Source organism: Falco punctatus, assembly GCF_963210335.1.
Source record: "Falco punctatus genome assembly, chromosome: 4".
NCBI lineage: Eukaryota > Metazoa > Chordata > Aves > Falconiformes > Falconidae > Falco > Falco punctatus.
This window is the reverse complement of record NC_137583.1, coordinates 34,621,125-34,637,382: the sequence shown is the minus strand read 5'-3', so window position 1 is coordinate 34,637,382 and position 16,258 is coordinate 34,621,125. Positions and strand designations below refer to the sequence as shown.

General features: G+C 41.2%; 1 protein-coding gene across 2 annotated transcripts in view; it reads right to left on the bottom strand.

The window, feature by feature from the left end:
- SMG1 (SMG1 nonsense mediated mRNA decay associated PI3K related kinase) overlaps positions 1-15,876 on the bottom strand; it is a 67,574-nt gene extending 51,698 nt beyond the window's left edge. The window contains exons 1-3 of one of the 2 annotated variants that reach the window (XM_080386647.1): positions 15,650-15,876; positions 6,130-6,293; positions 2,024-2,179 (exon numbers count right to left, since the gene is read on the bottom strand). In XM_080386647.1, coding sequence (XP_080242773.1) covers positions 2,024-2,179; positions 6,130-6,293; positions 15,650-15,738 — 409 coding nt within the window. In that variant the 5' untranslated portion in view covers positions 15,739-15,876. The remainder of the gene's footprint in view (positions 1-2,023; positions 2,180-6,129; positions 6,294-15,649) is intronic. The other variant, XM_080386648.1, reaches the window with a different exon arrangement.
- Positions 15,877-16,258: the final 382 nt, after the last annotated feature.

Below are 16,258 nucleotides of genomic sequence, written 5' to 3'. Positions count from 1 at the left end.
TATTTACAAAAAATATTTTTCAGTAACTTTTTATAAAGATATTCTAGGTCTTTGTAAGGTCCCTAAAAAAGTTCCCCCTCCTGTCCCTAAAAAAGCTGGTTGACTCTTCAGTGTTAGATGAAAAGTCAGCAGTAACTATAAGCCTTGAATTACTTAAATCCATAACTTGCAACTTATTAGTGTTATCTTCTCTGCATTTATCTTTTTCTTTGTAATCTCTTCATGGAAAACTGTAATTTATTTTGAAATACAGTTGCACTGTGCTACATACAAAAACATCTTAAACCCAGAACTGTATAAATAGAACTAACACCATCAAGGTTACTGCTACGAGACACACATTTAACTGCTGCCAGAACAAGACATACTGTTCAAAAATTAATAAAAACAAAAGTTGCTTTTAGTAGAGATCTGATGAACGTTGGTATTAGTCCCTAAGAGTGTGAGCTGTCTGTTGAGCCATAATCATAACCTAAAGATAAATAAAAGAATGATAAACTAATCAAGAGCATGACTGAAGCTGTACTAATCAAATCACTAGTTAATGAACACCAGTATGACTTCCACTTCGTGAAAAATCCATGAGGTCTCAGCCACATGCTAACTCACAGAAGACAGCTACTGTAAAAATTGCTTCATGTACACATAAACAAACAAGAAAATATAAAAAAAGAAAATAAGATCCTGTTGCAACATGATCTCACTGTATTTTGAACAAGACATGAAAAATCAAAATGACTTGCTGAAACCTACAAACAATTACAAAGACAGCCTAATTAAAAAGGAGAAACTCTTGAAATCTGACATCTAGAGGACAGAATACAAGTCACAGGCAGGGTCTTCAGTCATCCAAAATTATAGTTCTTAACATTTTAAGGATTAAAGAGGTACTCACATACGTAGGAGGCCAGTTTTAATTTTCTGCCAGTACTAACAGTAAATTCACGCACTAGCCCACTACCGAAAGTATCATTTACACAGAGCTCTCAATTAGACAATTCTCTGTTTCCTCCACAGACATAATTTAAGACACTAAAAGATCAAGACACCAGAATGGTATTATAAAGTCTTGAAATTAACCCATACCAAAGATCAGACTTCGCAACACTCATGTCATCACTTGCACCTCAGTCCTTCCACCCACAAAGCACACAACATTCTTTTTTCACCTTTTGTCACCTCTGAAATAGAAATTCCTGAGGAGAAACACCGTGTCCTCATATGTTTATGATGTGGCTGGTATAAAGCAGTCACAGTTTTTGTCAGTGGCTCCACTACCACTTAAACTAAGTGATGCAATAAACAACAGTGCTCAGTCCTAACAAAGTTTCTATTTTCATTCAAAAGTCCCTGGAATATTTTTTTTTTTAACTATGATTTAAACCCAAATAGCAAAAGCACAAGTCCAGCATTCTTGCACCCTCCTGCAACTCCAGATTCCCTCTCCTTGCATCTCCCAAGACCCTGCCCACATTCTTATGATGCCTCTGGTTCCCCCCTGGCTTCTAATCCTCAGCTGAGCAAGAGGGAGCATGAATTGTTGCTGGTTCAGGAGTATGCATCTACTACTGACTAACCAGCTGGTTTGATGTGATGACTGGTTGACCTGCAGGCCAGTGAGAACAGGTAACGGCTGAGCTCATTGTCACGGGTTTTCTCACACTAGGACTCATTAATAAACAACTTTTCAACAAACCAAAGAGCAAATTCTCCTCCTTGGAGCCCTCGAACTCTTAGCCAAATCTGGTTACCCTGAATAAGGGTTTAAAACTTATTTAAGGGAAACTGAAAGATTGACAGCATAAGCCATACAGTCAAGAGATGTGCCTAACCTATGGAGGAATGCTCAACACAGGGAACAGTAAATACAAGATGAGAGTTTCCATCGGCATCATCTAATCATATATCACAAAAAAATATCTGTATAGATTGCCTAATCATAGTGAACTTCTTTTCATATTCTGAACACAAGAGAGATTGCTAGAAGACATCCTCTTTTCCTGTAAGTCTGCGGTATCCTTACCCTGTGATTTCCTCATGTCTTTTGTGGCTAAAGCACGATTCCCATGCGGAACACTTGTAAAATCAGGATTGGTCACATTGTTAACTCTCAGCTCTTGCCCCAACGACTTCCGACCATAAGTATTTTCCCCAGATCCTCCATTGACACTGTATCCACCTGTGGAAAAACCAACATGAGATTAAAATGGGCTATCAGACCATATATTTAGTAGGGTAGTATGTTACGAGTTATTCTATTCATATGCAAATTAGCAGCCCTATCCTCTACCACCTTCTTTAGCTTCCTTTCTTCACATGAAAAAATGTTTTGTTATGCCCTGCAAGTTTCCAGGTCACATATTCAGAACCTAATCAGTCTTTTTTTGAAGCATATGAAAATCCCTCTATTGCATTGACTTTGTTCACGGCCATTTTGGGGCAAAAACATCGATTTTGTAGCATTTGGGGGTTTCTTATTATTACTTTTGACCCTGTATTTTACAAGGCCCTTCATGTCAAACTGCTAGTACACATGATTAGATACATTCACTTCCTTGCTTCTTGATTACGCACATCAAATTTCCACACTGTTTTTGTTACAAAGGCCACCACATAGGCTCAGTAAAACGGAAAAAAAAAAAAAAAAACGAAGAAAACTTTTCAAAAGCCACAGGTTATTTATATGTACAGACTGAACACCTCTCCCTAAACACACAACAGTCAATATTTTCATGCACTAATACTAACGTTATCTTAAATTAAACTCAATCCTACATACTCCCACTCAAGATACACATGGCACATCTCTGGTAACAATAGAAAATTGAGGTAAAACTGTCATTTTGTGTAATGCAATTACTTTTACTCCTAGACTCACAAGAATTTACATACACAAATGTTGAAACCAAAGATCTCTCTAGTCTGACACTACTTTGAGGGGCAAGTTCTCGAGCCTGCCCAATATTTCATTCAATGTATCATAGCTCACTTTTGAGGCAGTTGTGCACACAGCTTTCTGAAGTACCTTCCCTGTCTAAGACAAGGAACAATCAACTAATAAAATTAAATCCAGAACAACATGAGATATGCAAGACTTCTTTCAGAAAAGTTACTTCCACAATTCCACCTGCATCAGTGAAAGAAAGGCTGGGGAAAAGGAAAGGTGGCTTTCTGTAAAAAAGATGCAGCCTCCTGAGGCTACAGGATGGATTAAGAAAAAAAAAAAAAAGTTGAAACATCGAGGTGAATCCAGACTTTAGCAGATGTAAAGAATGTCATATTGAAGTCAAAGCTTTTAACATAAAGAAGCTGTGAACTACCAGCAGAATTTTGTGCATTTCTATACACATGGGACTATCCTACCATTACAGAAAATCCTGTGCAAAGTCTCAGTTGTAATTAGATAATTATAATTAAAGTAAAAAATTATTTTTTTATTTGTGTATATTTGGATTTGCAACATTAAACTCAATTTTTAAACATAAACTAGCATGTGTGCCACCTTGATGTTATTTTGTCATAACAAACCAACACTGTCCTATGAAGGAAATTACTTCTAACAGCAATAATCACAAATTCAAAGCAACAAAGATTAGTTTAACTGAATATGTCAGATAATCATGTTTTCAGACCACAAATATTAACTAGCAAAAACAGACATATACTACCGGAGCTCTTAAGGTTATTTCATACTTCCCCTCTAGCACATAAAATATCCCAGGGGCTTTGGTTGTCTGCAAAGGCATGTAGTATTCACTATAGCATATTTGACATTATTTTAAATTAAACAAACACAAACCTATATTCTCCCACTGGACATATAGTTGGTACATCTTTGGTAATAATATGAAACACTGTCATTTAATTAAAAAACAGCAGGGCAATCAGGTTTTTCAGCAATAAGGTTGCAAATATTACATTATAACTCTCCCCAGTTACCTCCTGGTCTGAAAAGTTTTTGAAAATCCTAATATATACAAATGCTATTAATTTCCCTTTAAATGCTAAATCTGACATCAAATAAGAACATGATCAGCTATGTCATTGTTATTAATTTTAGCATAAATATACAGGTACCATGACATACAAATAATAGTGCAGTATCTTTTTAGCAGTAAGGACTCAGAGTACATCATAATTACAAATCAAAAGGGAGGTAAGTGTCACAGGGAGAACATCTCATCTATAAGTAAAAAGCCAAGAGCCTTCTTTAAAAACTTCTATCTTCCAACTTCCTTGTCTTGTTCCGAAAATAAAGGGGAGAGATCTAATTGCAGTCTTCCACTAGTTAATGTGATGAGTTTTATAAAAATAAAGAAGAGCCAGGCTAATCTTACAGATACAGAGCAGAAGTACAGGAATCAAGAGTCAACAGTCATAAGCTGCAGCAAGGGAAATTTGAACTGGATATGAGAAAACAATTATTTATCAGGAGAGTGGCAAAGCACTAAACAGGCTGCTTAAGGGACACTGCAGAAACTCCCATCATTGGAGGTTTTCAAACCTGAACAACTCCTAGAAATTATCAAGTTGGAAGTAATTTTTATTATGAGTACCAGAAACTAGGGGAAGGGGGCTGTAGAATCTCTTCTCAAGGATTCTAGGAATTTATGACATGGTTATCCAGGACAGAAAAGCTAGATGTTTTTAAAATGAAAATTCCACGCTGGCAGACTCCAACAGTTTAAGTGAAAAATTTTAGGAAACAAGGAAACTATTCTGTAAGTTTACATGTTTCTCCAAAAATAAAAATGAACTAGAGAGACTTGGAATTTGATTTTATGGTACAGAATATCCTAATCATCCCTTTTCAAGTCATACCTGAACAAAACAGCATAGTTAAAGTGCTGAGCTAGCAGAGACATGCCCTGTAAGATAGAGTACTTGAGGGAGAGATAAGTGCATTTTTCTTTTCAAATGGCACTTTCCCAACAACCTCAGGAACTACCTTACTGAATTTGTCCAGAACTTACTATTTCAGTATCCTGCCAGTATGTTCTTTAAATTCTAGCACACTTCAAAGTGTAAGAATAACCTACTATGCCAATCTGTGTAAAACACAGTAAAGCTCCCCACGTTAGCAGACACTCTGACAAATATACTCACTTTCTAAGCAATTCCTCTGTTAAGGTTAACCAAATCTTAAGGTTCTCAAGGTATACAGATAAACAAATACCCGTTTCATGCTCCTGCCTCCTACTAACAGTACCTAAAAAAAACAACTTTGCAGCAGCACACCCAGCTGTAACTTCCCCTAAGATGTAGCAATTCTTTGCAGAGAGTTACAGGGCAGAGAAGTAGGGTGAGTGCAAATGCTTTTCAGGTTCCTGAAAAAAACCTCCCACACTAATCTCCCTGTGAGATTTTTGGGGTTTTTGAGTCTGACCTGCCTGAAGATTTATGTAGCCTAAAAAGTGACTCTGCAGGTAAAAAAATCTTCCTATTTGATACCTTGATCTGGCAATTAGAAATATAAAATCAGAATATAGATTTCTTTTTCATAAAGATGAAAAAACGTGACTAAATTTTCAGCTGTTCTCTACAGAAAGTATTTCTATTCTAAAAAAAAAAAACAAAAAACCAAAAAACACACACCAGAAAAAATTGTATGAAGCATACATCATGCAATTTATATGAAATCAGATTGAGGCACATAGAGGTAAGAATTCCCATTAATGACAAAACATAGATACGATTCCCAAAGATTCCAGCTCACTGCAGTAAAGCTGCAATAGGTAATATATCAGATTAGCAGCCTGCTTAATCAGGCAGTCCATTTTCAATACCATCAGGACTAGACAGTATTCAGGAAGAAATTACAACTTGTAAACCGGACAACTATTCTTTAGGAAAAAGTGCCTATTCTGTTAACACATTAAGTCTTCTCTCACATTTTTCAGCTAATGCAACTGCATATTTTTCTCACTATTCATATCAACCACACGTTTCTTTGATCCCTGATAAATTTCTCAACACAGAGATACTGTGGCAATAACTTGAATCAGTTCACAGTCTTTTTTGGGGGGAAAAAAAAAAACCAAACCAAAAAAATAGTTCTGCACCATTTCCAACTTCCTGCCTTCCTCTGAATGTCCCCTCAATTTACACATGAAACAGCAATCTGTATACCTTTTTCTTCATTCTGTATGTCAGTGTGGACTCTGATATCATCGTGTCTTTGTCGAGACACCACAGCTGAATTTGAGGGTTGTAATCCATAGGAGGCAGAACTGCCCCGATCTCTGGATGAAGAGTATTTTAAATTGTCCTGGTCAGCTGATGCACTGTCAGTTCTATAAAGAGAAAAATATTTTTTTTTATGTAGGGATATAACAGGAGTGGGATTCACATTCACTTATAAATGCAACATATTTAAATGACAATCCCAAATGTATTTTTCTGTGTCAAAAAAGTTGTAAATCTAACCTGCTTCTTAAAAAGAAAACTTAAATTCACGTTGGCATTAGAATTGACGTAATTATTATCGCAACATGCAAAGGAAATGCATTCTAGTGTGCCAGTGCCTTTTCTCAGGATGTTCTCAAGTCTCTTTTCAGGTAGATGCCTACATAAGGAAAAATGACTTCCCAGAAGGGAAAAGTAAAATACAACTAGGTATAGGTATATGCCACAGCTAGGCAATACAGCATCTGCCATTTATGAAAGTCATTACTAATGCGCACAAGTATTTACACAATACACTATGGGCTTTATTGAGCAATGTAAAACCACTTATTAGATGGAGGTGTTACTAGTATGTAACTGATAACGAACATAGGAATCACATATTAAGTTTCTGCAAGACAAAAATTGCAAAACAAGAAAACAGGCTTTACCATGGAAAAACCTGGAAATGTAAGTTAAGAGCTGTTATCCTTTAGAGTAACTGTTTGCTGATAAGAAGGGAGTTTAAAAAATCTGCGTTAAGCTTAAACCACCCTCATATCAGAAAATTGATTTACAGCCCAGCATAAACTTTTGCAGAAAAAGTTGAAAATTATAAAGCCAATTTCTCACTGGACATACTACGTGATTTCATTTTTTAAAAATACAATAACTTTAATTTACGAAACTTGTGGACATGAGACTTCAAAACCTAAATTCAACCAATGATTTTAAATGCATCCTTACGAGCAATACTGGAGGTTTTACATTAAAACTGGTAAAACAACACCCATCCAAAACGCCATAGAATTTTGTTCAGTTCAATTATATCTGGAATCATACTATTCAAATTATTTACAGAGGGCTTTCCCCAAGCAAACTCTAGAAGACCTACTATTTTTATTTTAAGCTTTGGATAGTTCACTTGATTATTTAACAAAAAGCAGGACAGGTCGTTGCTTTTCATTCCTGTAAATTAACTATAATTTGTGTAATGAGAAACATCACATGTTCTTGGAAAAGTCTTTAATTTTTACTTTCCAAGAGAACACTATGATTAAAACTGGTAGACACATTCATAGAAAAGGAGTTGAATACATCTTAAGGCCAAAAGGGAAAAACACAGCTACAATTTTTGAAAAGCAGTTGTTACTTGAGCTGTCCTGAAGGCTTGCTATTTTCAAACACAGCCCGTCCTCCATACAATTGGAGGAGTAATACCATGAGGGCTGATATTTGCAAAAACCACTGGAATTAAAGACACACACACACATAGACTTTATTCACTTGAGACTGTTAAAAGACAATACACCACCAATTTGGAACAGGGTTCAAATGAAGAAAATTGTGCGTTTGCCCTGTTCTCACAGTGCAAAGTTGACAGTACGTTTGTTTGGCAAATATTATTCCCTTTCGCTCTACTACAAGCAAATTCATCTTCAGATATACACAGGAAGACTTTTCCTCATTCAGTGTTCACTGTGGCATCACATCTACTTTTTTGCCGAGCACTTGCTTGGACTATTTCATAAAACAGGCTGTGGTACTCAAGAGGCAAAGCCTTAGTAAGTAAAAGTCTTTGCTTGTGACAGTCAACTAAGACTGCAAAAATACAGTTGGACCTTCATCATTCACCTAAATTATGCTAACAACAACAAAGTTCTGCACTGCACCTCCAAATGGTATGAACTGTAAATGTGCATACACCATGTGCAAATTTTCCAGTCTGCCACAGAGCCCCCAGATTTTCTCCCTGTCCTAAAACCTCAGGAAACTTCCAGCTCACTTCGAGGAACAGCAGAGTTTATTATGGAGGATTCAAATTATTTTAGCCTTCCAATGAAACAGACAAATTTTCAGTTGGTTACTGTAAGTACTGGTAGATTCTCAGTAGTGTACCTCCCCAAAGAGCATTGCTTTTTTTAAGGCGATGTGCTGCAGCCTGTATCATCTCCAATTGTCAAGCATTAAGTCTGAAATTCTTAAGTCTGAAGGCAAGCTGATTAAATGGAACAGTCTAAAAAATTGTATGTGTATCCCAATCAACTGAAGAACTACACGTGTTCTCAGCTAACCTCACTTCCCACAGCACAGCCTTTGAACAATCTGTAAAATTTTCCATTGTGGTAAAATACGTAAGCCTATTGTCTCCCTGGGAAAAACCACAGACTCACTTCATTTTCATTCTGTCTTTGGGAACGGCTTTCTGCAAGCTGATCTGTTCACACTTTATCACCCAACTAGAAGGTGAGCACAATTTTGTTAAAATATGTAACTGTTCTCCAATGTATCAATGTAAGAGACAATAGATCCCACTGAAAACATTGTTCCCACTACAGTAAGCGTGTAGCTTGGATATCTAGCGGTTTCTAAGCTTTCTTTAGGAAGCAGAGAAAACAATGCTTCATAGAAAAGATACTGTTTCCAGAGAACTAGGTTCTGTGGCCCAATGGGCTGCTATGGCCCACATTGCTTTAAAGGATTTTGAACTGAATTAAGCTTAGAGTAAGACTTACACCAAAAGCAGAGCCCGTCATCTCATGGGCCTGTACATTTCTAGCTGTTCAACACGCACTGTTTCTCAGGCAGGAAGGGAATTTAAGACTTGTACTGTTGCTCCTGCACAGGCACTCTGGGAGTTTGTGGTGTAGGCTCGTCAGGACCCCAGGGATAGGACCCCAGCACCCGTCACCTGTGCTCCCTTACCCAGAACCCAGACGCCTGGGTGACACAGGACGCCGCGGTGCAAACTCACAGTGAAGCACAGCCTGTGTGCACAGGAAGAGACATACAATTTTCAAATCTGTTTCTGAAAAATACCGTTTTTCATGCCAGTAACACGTTTGTGGTTTTGAAAGACGACCACTTAGAACTCAAAACGCAGCCACTCTATGAGCAGGTACTTGCCAAAGTCTTACAAATAATTACTTTCTCTGCCTGCCTTCAGCCCTTGGAGGTACACTGCAGCCATTCCACCAGGTGACGGTAAGAACTACTCCCAGCTACCTCAACTCACACCTGCATTTCAGGAGCACACTTTTCCTGTTCACACGGCAGTATTTCCACTTTAATTACATTGTGCCAAGCAGACAGTAGGTTACATGACAGACAATGCTTAACATCATCTTTCAAAAAAAGCCTATGTCACAACAATTTTATCAGTTATACACACTGACATTGCCACAGACCTGAACAAACATTGTATGCTAATAAAATCAGTGTACAACATTAGCAACATATAAGCAGAAGTACAAAAGCAAATGCGGTGTTAGACAAAGTTGGAATGGGAAACTGCAAGGATAAACTTGATGATGATCACATTATACTGTAGCTTTAAAAGCTTATTTCTCATTTTGAGACACTACTCTTATTTTCACCCAAAAAACTCACTGATGGAGACTAAGCACAGTACTTCAAGAGCTCACATGACAATTTTCACCTGTGCCTGGTTCTGGGTGGAAGACTACCTGATTACCACCAACACCAATTTCCTGCATACACTCTTTTAGCAATATCATTTACACAGAAGAGATTACATTCAGGTTTCTGCAGGGTGATGTTTAACCTGCCTTTACTCATCAGAAAAAGAAAATAGTTTACCCACCTAAATAAGCAGAAATGGCCACTAGTTCTTTCTAAACAAAAAGCGCTACTGATTTTTCCCGCCCCCCCAGGGACGTACAGAAGGAAATAATTCCCAAAAATAAATGTGTATCTCATTCCATCAAAAGTATCAGCATGATTTGACTAGCCAATTTGTATGGCTGAAGAAAGCATGGCTGAGAACAGCTGGCTTTTAAAAAAAAAATTATCTAGAAAAAGAAAAATAGGTCAATCAAAAAAATCACACTTCTTTAGTTATATGGAAGCCTTAAGAATTTTTGTCCAAGAAACTTGTTACAAACAAGCTGGTGTGTTCTATTCATTATCTGTAGCACACATATCTGCCATATGGATATTATTTTGAGACAAAAAAAATAATCATTTAATTATTCTATTTATTTCCAAGTACAGGTTCTACATTTATCCCAAGACAGCTCTACTGTACGAGTTGTATTATCATGCAAGTCAGTCAATTTTACTTGCTTATTTGTTCCATTTGTCAAGTTTATTTGCTATAATGCAGATAAATTCTTCATTACTTAAAATCTTTACCAATAAAATATTTAAAACTTAGAGCCACTGTATCCACTCAAATCAACACCTTCCTGTCAAGTTTCCAACCTTCCTTCCACTGGCATGCAGAGTGATGACAGCCACCTTTGCCATGCTCTTTTATCATCACTTAGTCCATCTTGCCAAGCCCAAGCCTGGCTGAGCCCACCCCAAAGCCACCTTCTGCTTCTACTTCTGCGCTGAGAGCGCGTAACAAGGGTGTAAGTTGCCATGTTTTCTACTAGTGAAATAACAGCTGTCTATTTTCCTACTGCAATTCTGTCATATCCACTGCTCGACAACTACCTGCAGCCACAGTACCTTTTCAGATCACCGCTCGATTCTGCATCACTCCCTTCTTAACACGGCAGCTCACCAATTTCCTTCTGTCCTGTGACGGACATTAGGAGGGAACATCAGGGTAACGTATCACATACATACATCCTGTTCTTATTTTTCCATAGGCATCTTCTGATAGCCATTTTTGGATACAGGATATTATGCTAGCTAATTACTGGTCTGATCTAGCATGGCTATACTTGTACGGAAGACTATCTGCTCTCCAAGTTCCTTTTGCTTCCCACTGACACACTTTCACCTTCTTTCATCTTTCCCACACCTCATTCTCCTCTGTCTTCACATTAAAAACAAAGGCTTTCACATTACAAACTTAGGCTCCCCCATTTTACCAAAAAAAAAAAAATCACCACCAAAAAAGCCCTTTGATCTCATACCTTCCCAACCTTATCAGCATATTCAACACACTCAGATGTGAAAGGAGATTGAGAATTACTTGTTGTCAGTTCAGAACTGAACACATTCCTGTTCATCTCCCTCAGCCCACTGAATCTCTTCCCAAGGTTTCCACTGATCTCTTCACAATGGCACCTCACAACTGATACTACATCTAGATCTCTAAGCAGCCATCAATATCACTGACTATTTCTTTCTCTCTCCCTATGCACACTTTATCTCACCTTTTGCCCTCTACTCTCTCGCAACTATCCCTGAAGGGATGGAAAAGCCTTACCAACTTCCATCATACACAACTCTACACCCATTCTCTGGTAATTTCAGCAACATCCTCAAACATCTCTATGTTGTCAGCTTTCAGGTCTCTCAGTTACAGACCTGTCCAAACCAAGATTTCAGCCTATTTCTAAGAAACACGTTCTGTTTAACTTGTACATGCAAACACAGAAGAAACAGTCTCTGTTTCAGCTTCGTTCTACAGAGCATCCCCTATTATCACCCTGCTTGTCATTCAATGTGTTAATCGAGCATTATGAACAGACAACATCCACAATAACTAGTTCCTGCCTTTTGTAGAAGGCACATCTCTGCTCTTTACAGCCACATAAAAAGCACTACTCTCATCACTTTCTTAGCCTATTTGCTCTGATGAGCTTCTTTGCTCCCTGCCAATACCTCCCATTCAATCTTGAATCAAATACAGAGCACTTGTCCTCAGTTATAAAGTGCTAGCCAATACTGTTCTCCTGCTTAAGTTATAGGCTACCTGGAAGGAAAGCCATATTCTACTGTCTTGTCTCATCCTGTCTATAGACACACAGAGACCTAGGCAGCAACTTGGTTTGGCAGCACCACGCTAAAAGAAATTAATAATTTGTAACACTGACTTACATTGCATGATGAGAAGGATACACTTCATTTTCAAGAACGAATTTCAGTACTAAACCTAGTAAGACTTCTGGAACTTCTCTCAGATGCAAAAGACTTTCTTTTTCACTCTTCCCTGTACTCCCCTGCTAACCTATATTTATGACAGGAGAGACAGAGAGGTCCTGTTAATTAAAATCTTATCTTCCTTTCCTCCCTTCCACCTAAGAATAAGCAAGCCATGGTGCACCCTGTACTTGCTAGCCTGCTACCCTGCACTCACGCTCCTGCTTCGTACCATCATAAGGACATGAAACTTGCTTTGCCACTCAGACCATTTTGTACCAAAGGAAGGTATTGCTTGTTTCAGTATATAATTAACCTTTGGTACTCTACCAAATTAATTCTGCTCATACACAAGACCTGCACACTGACATGATTTTATTTTTTCCCCCAAAAGTCATATAAGGGTATACGCAGTGAGATCTGTCAAACAAAAAGGAAAGAAAAAAAGAAGTAAAGGTCTAGAAAACTGGGAAGATTAGAAGGGGGAACAAGATCTTACATAGCCTTTTCAAAAAACCCCTCACTGTTTTCTGTCACAGATATACAACATTTATCTAAAAAGTTTTTGTGTTACTATTCATTTAAGTCTGGTGCACAACCTAATATGCCCATATATATCAGGACAACTTCCTCTGCAATACACAGCTCTATCAATGCAACACACTGCAGGAAAACCAGTTCACGTGCATCTGACAGATATGACTGTATTCATGCAGGTACAGAAAAAAAAAAATCTAGAACTACTCTCCCTTAAAGAAGGATGTGGTCTCCAACTTTCAGTTTCACAAAGTTTTCATCCCAGATCCCAATGCTGATTAGCATTACTAGAACTTCAGAGGAATTTGGACCTAGTAGTAAGAACCAATCTAGTCATTTTTACACACACAAAAATGGGCATTTGAAAACACTATCCATCTGATAATACACCCATGCATTAGCAGTTCCTTCCCCCCCCTTAGGAACTTGAAACAACTACAATGACTACAGCTTTCATTACTTTGGTGAGTGCACTCCCTCTTCCACGCCCTGCAAAAAAGCATTTACCAGCAACATCACCTAAGCTAAACGAAACTAACAGTCAACAGAAAAGAAAGGGGAAGGAAAGAATACACGGGTATATTTTGTGTTGGGGGCTTTTTCGAAGAGCATAACCGAAACAATCTATGAAAAAGAAACACTCGTTGCAAGTTTTATATAACAGATCTCCTTTCAACCATGCATGTGAATCACTTCTAAAAATTAGTTAACGCCAATACAACAAAGACTGATAGACTCACAGGTTCCATATCACCAAAGCCATCTTTCTCAGATTTTAAAAAACATGAGCATAACATATAGAAAAATACAGGCTCTCCTGTTTGGGACTGTGTGAACATTTTTGATTGCTGGGCTCTCTCACCAGATTGAACACAATAATATTTAAAGGAAAGAATAAAGTTAGATTCTTGCAAGTGACAGGATCAGCGAGATGTTACCCATTTCTTAGCAGGGGCTCTAATCACCTGGTGTGATGGAAACAGAACGAGGCCCTATCCGCACTATGAAGCTCCCCTGGTCTGCCACACTTTCTCTAGTGCTTTCAGATTTTTGTTTCTGCTGTGGCTTTTGGGATAATGATTTGAGCAGCCCAGTTTACAGCAGCTGTGCTTGAGAGCTAAGGAAGCAAACTGCAGCACAGGGAACTGACCAGAGTCAGGCACTGAGGTGACAGTCCAACTTCTTAAACCAGCCTTATCAGCAGGCAAAGCATTTCTAGCAGCTACACTCTTACTTTCATGCCTAACACAACTGAACCTATTGCAGGCAATGCTATAGTGGAAGAAGTCAGCTTCCTAGCCCCTGTACGATGTACTTTTAGGCTAAAAAATAGAACTTGTAACAAAATATATCCAACCACAAAGCATTTATAGAAGCCATCCACTGCAAAGACACATCCAATTCGTTCCAGGCGGGAAGGTCAAAAGTTAGGGTCCAGAATTCCAGACTGCAGTCCAGAAATCTGAAGCAAGGTAGTAGCTAAGGAGCAAGAGAGAAACCAGACTTCTTAATTCACCCGAAACCCCCAGGTGCTATAAGACAATGTCACCAGTAAGGTTTGCAAGTTTTTAAGTAAGGAAAAAATAGCAAGTTATTTGACCACACAGTTCAATAACAGAAGAAATTAGAACGTAAATAACCATGTCCCATAGACCACTAAGAATTGAATAGCCTCTAGCATTAGGCCTAGAGGCTGTGCTGCTAGCTGTTCAAGCAAAAGGAAAGCTACCTTCACAATAAATACTGAAGTTACACCTGTGTTTGCCAAGATAGATCTTCAGATCCACCCAATTTTCCTAGTCCAAACTGTATGTGACCTGGACCGTTGTCCGTAAGTATGTTCCCAAGCACGTGTGTCACTGTTCTTTGCTGCTAAAAAGTTTAAAAGCAGGATCCCATGTTGTGTTAAACTTTCAAAAACACTAAAAAAGCCCCAAATTTTCCACATTAAAAAAGATATTAAGAAACACCAAATTTATTTACAATTTCTACATGACAATTTTGACTCTTGAAGTAGCACAGCTGCGCATTAGAGCGAACACATTGGCATCAGATACATCAGAAGCAATCAAGACCTGAAATACACTCCCTATACTTGACTAAAGAAATCAACAGACTTTAAATGTCACTTATGATGAAGTACCGGGTGTAAACACACCTTAAAACCCACCACGTTGTATAAGCCCTCACCCCAGCCTACTCAGAGCTCAAGTACTTCCCCCAGATAAACAAAAATAATAAATAATCCTTTACTGTTTCACTAACCCTCAGAGGACTACAAGTGCTCCTGCTGCCTCTGTGCTTCGATCACCTGCCAGCTGACACCCAGGCTGGAAAAACACAGGGTCCGAGTCCGTGTCGCTCCCCTCCCCCCCCCGGTCCCCCCCGCCCGCTGCAGGCCCCCAGCGCTTCAGCTCTCCGGTGAAGCGTCCCCCGCCCGCTGACACGCACCGGGCACCGGCAGGTACGTTACAGGCCGCCGGGGGGGCCGCCGAGGGGTGCGGGGGCAGGCCGCCGCGCTCCCGCCCGCCCGCTCGGAGCTCGCAGCGGCGTCCCACCGAGCCCCGGGCGCTGACAGACCCGTCCCCATCCCGCCTCCGGCGGACGCGGATCCGGAAACGCCCTGCGCGCCCCGGCCCGGCTCCCGCCGGAGCACGGCCGCGGCTGGCCCCCTCCCCGCCGCCTAGGCCCGGCGGCCGGCCCGCCGCCACCCGCCCCGCGCTAGGCCCGGCGGCCAGGAAGTGGCTCCGCCGCCGCTCCGAGCCGCCGCGGCCCGCGCCGCCCCGCTCCCCCAGGCCCGGCGGCGGGGCCGGGCCGAGCCGCCCGCCGCCGTGCCCCGCTGCCCCGGCCCCCGCGCGGCCGCGCCCCCCGCCCCAGCCCTGCCCACCTGGGTTGCCAGTCATTCCAGCCCCGCGGGTGGTAGTGCTGCCTGCTGCCGGTGCCGCTCAGCCGAGACCCCGGGGCTCTGCGGCTCATTACCTTGCCCGAGACGGCATGGCCGGCCGGGCAGCGGCGCGGGGCAGGGGCGGAGGAAGAGAAGGAAGCGGGGCGGAGAGGCGCGGGCGGCGGCTCCTCACTTGCGCTCCGCGGGCGGCTGCTGTCTCACACCGGAGGGAGGGGACGCGACCGCCGCGGCTGCTCCGGCTGCTGCCCGGCCGCGCGGCATGCCGGGATCGCGGACATGGGCCGCCCGCCCCCTCCGCGGGGCACGCCGGGAGGGCGGGGGCGGGGCGCTCCGCCTGCGGCAGCCCCGGGCCGGGCTTCCCCGCCTGCGGGAGGGGGGTCCCCGGCCGCCAGGCCCGCGGGGCCGCAGGCTGCTCTCGTGGCGGCCGTGGGAGAGCGGCCCGGCCCGGGGCGTGAGGGGCGCGGGGGCTGCCTCCTGAGCCTGAGCCCGAGCCCCCACGCTGTCAGGGTCGGTGACAGCCGACAGGCTCCCGGCCCTTCCGCCTTGAGGGGGACCCGGGCCCCCTGCGCCTGAGGGCAGCCAGGGGATCCC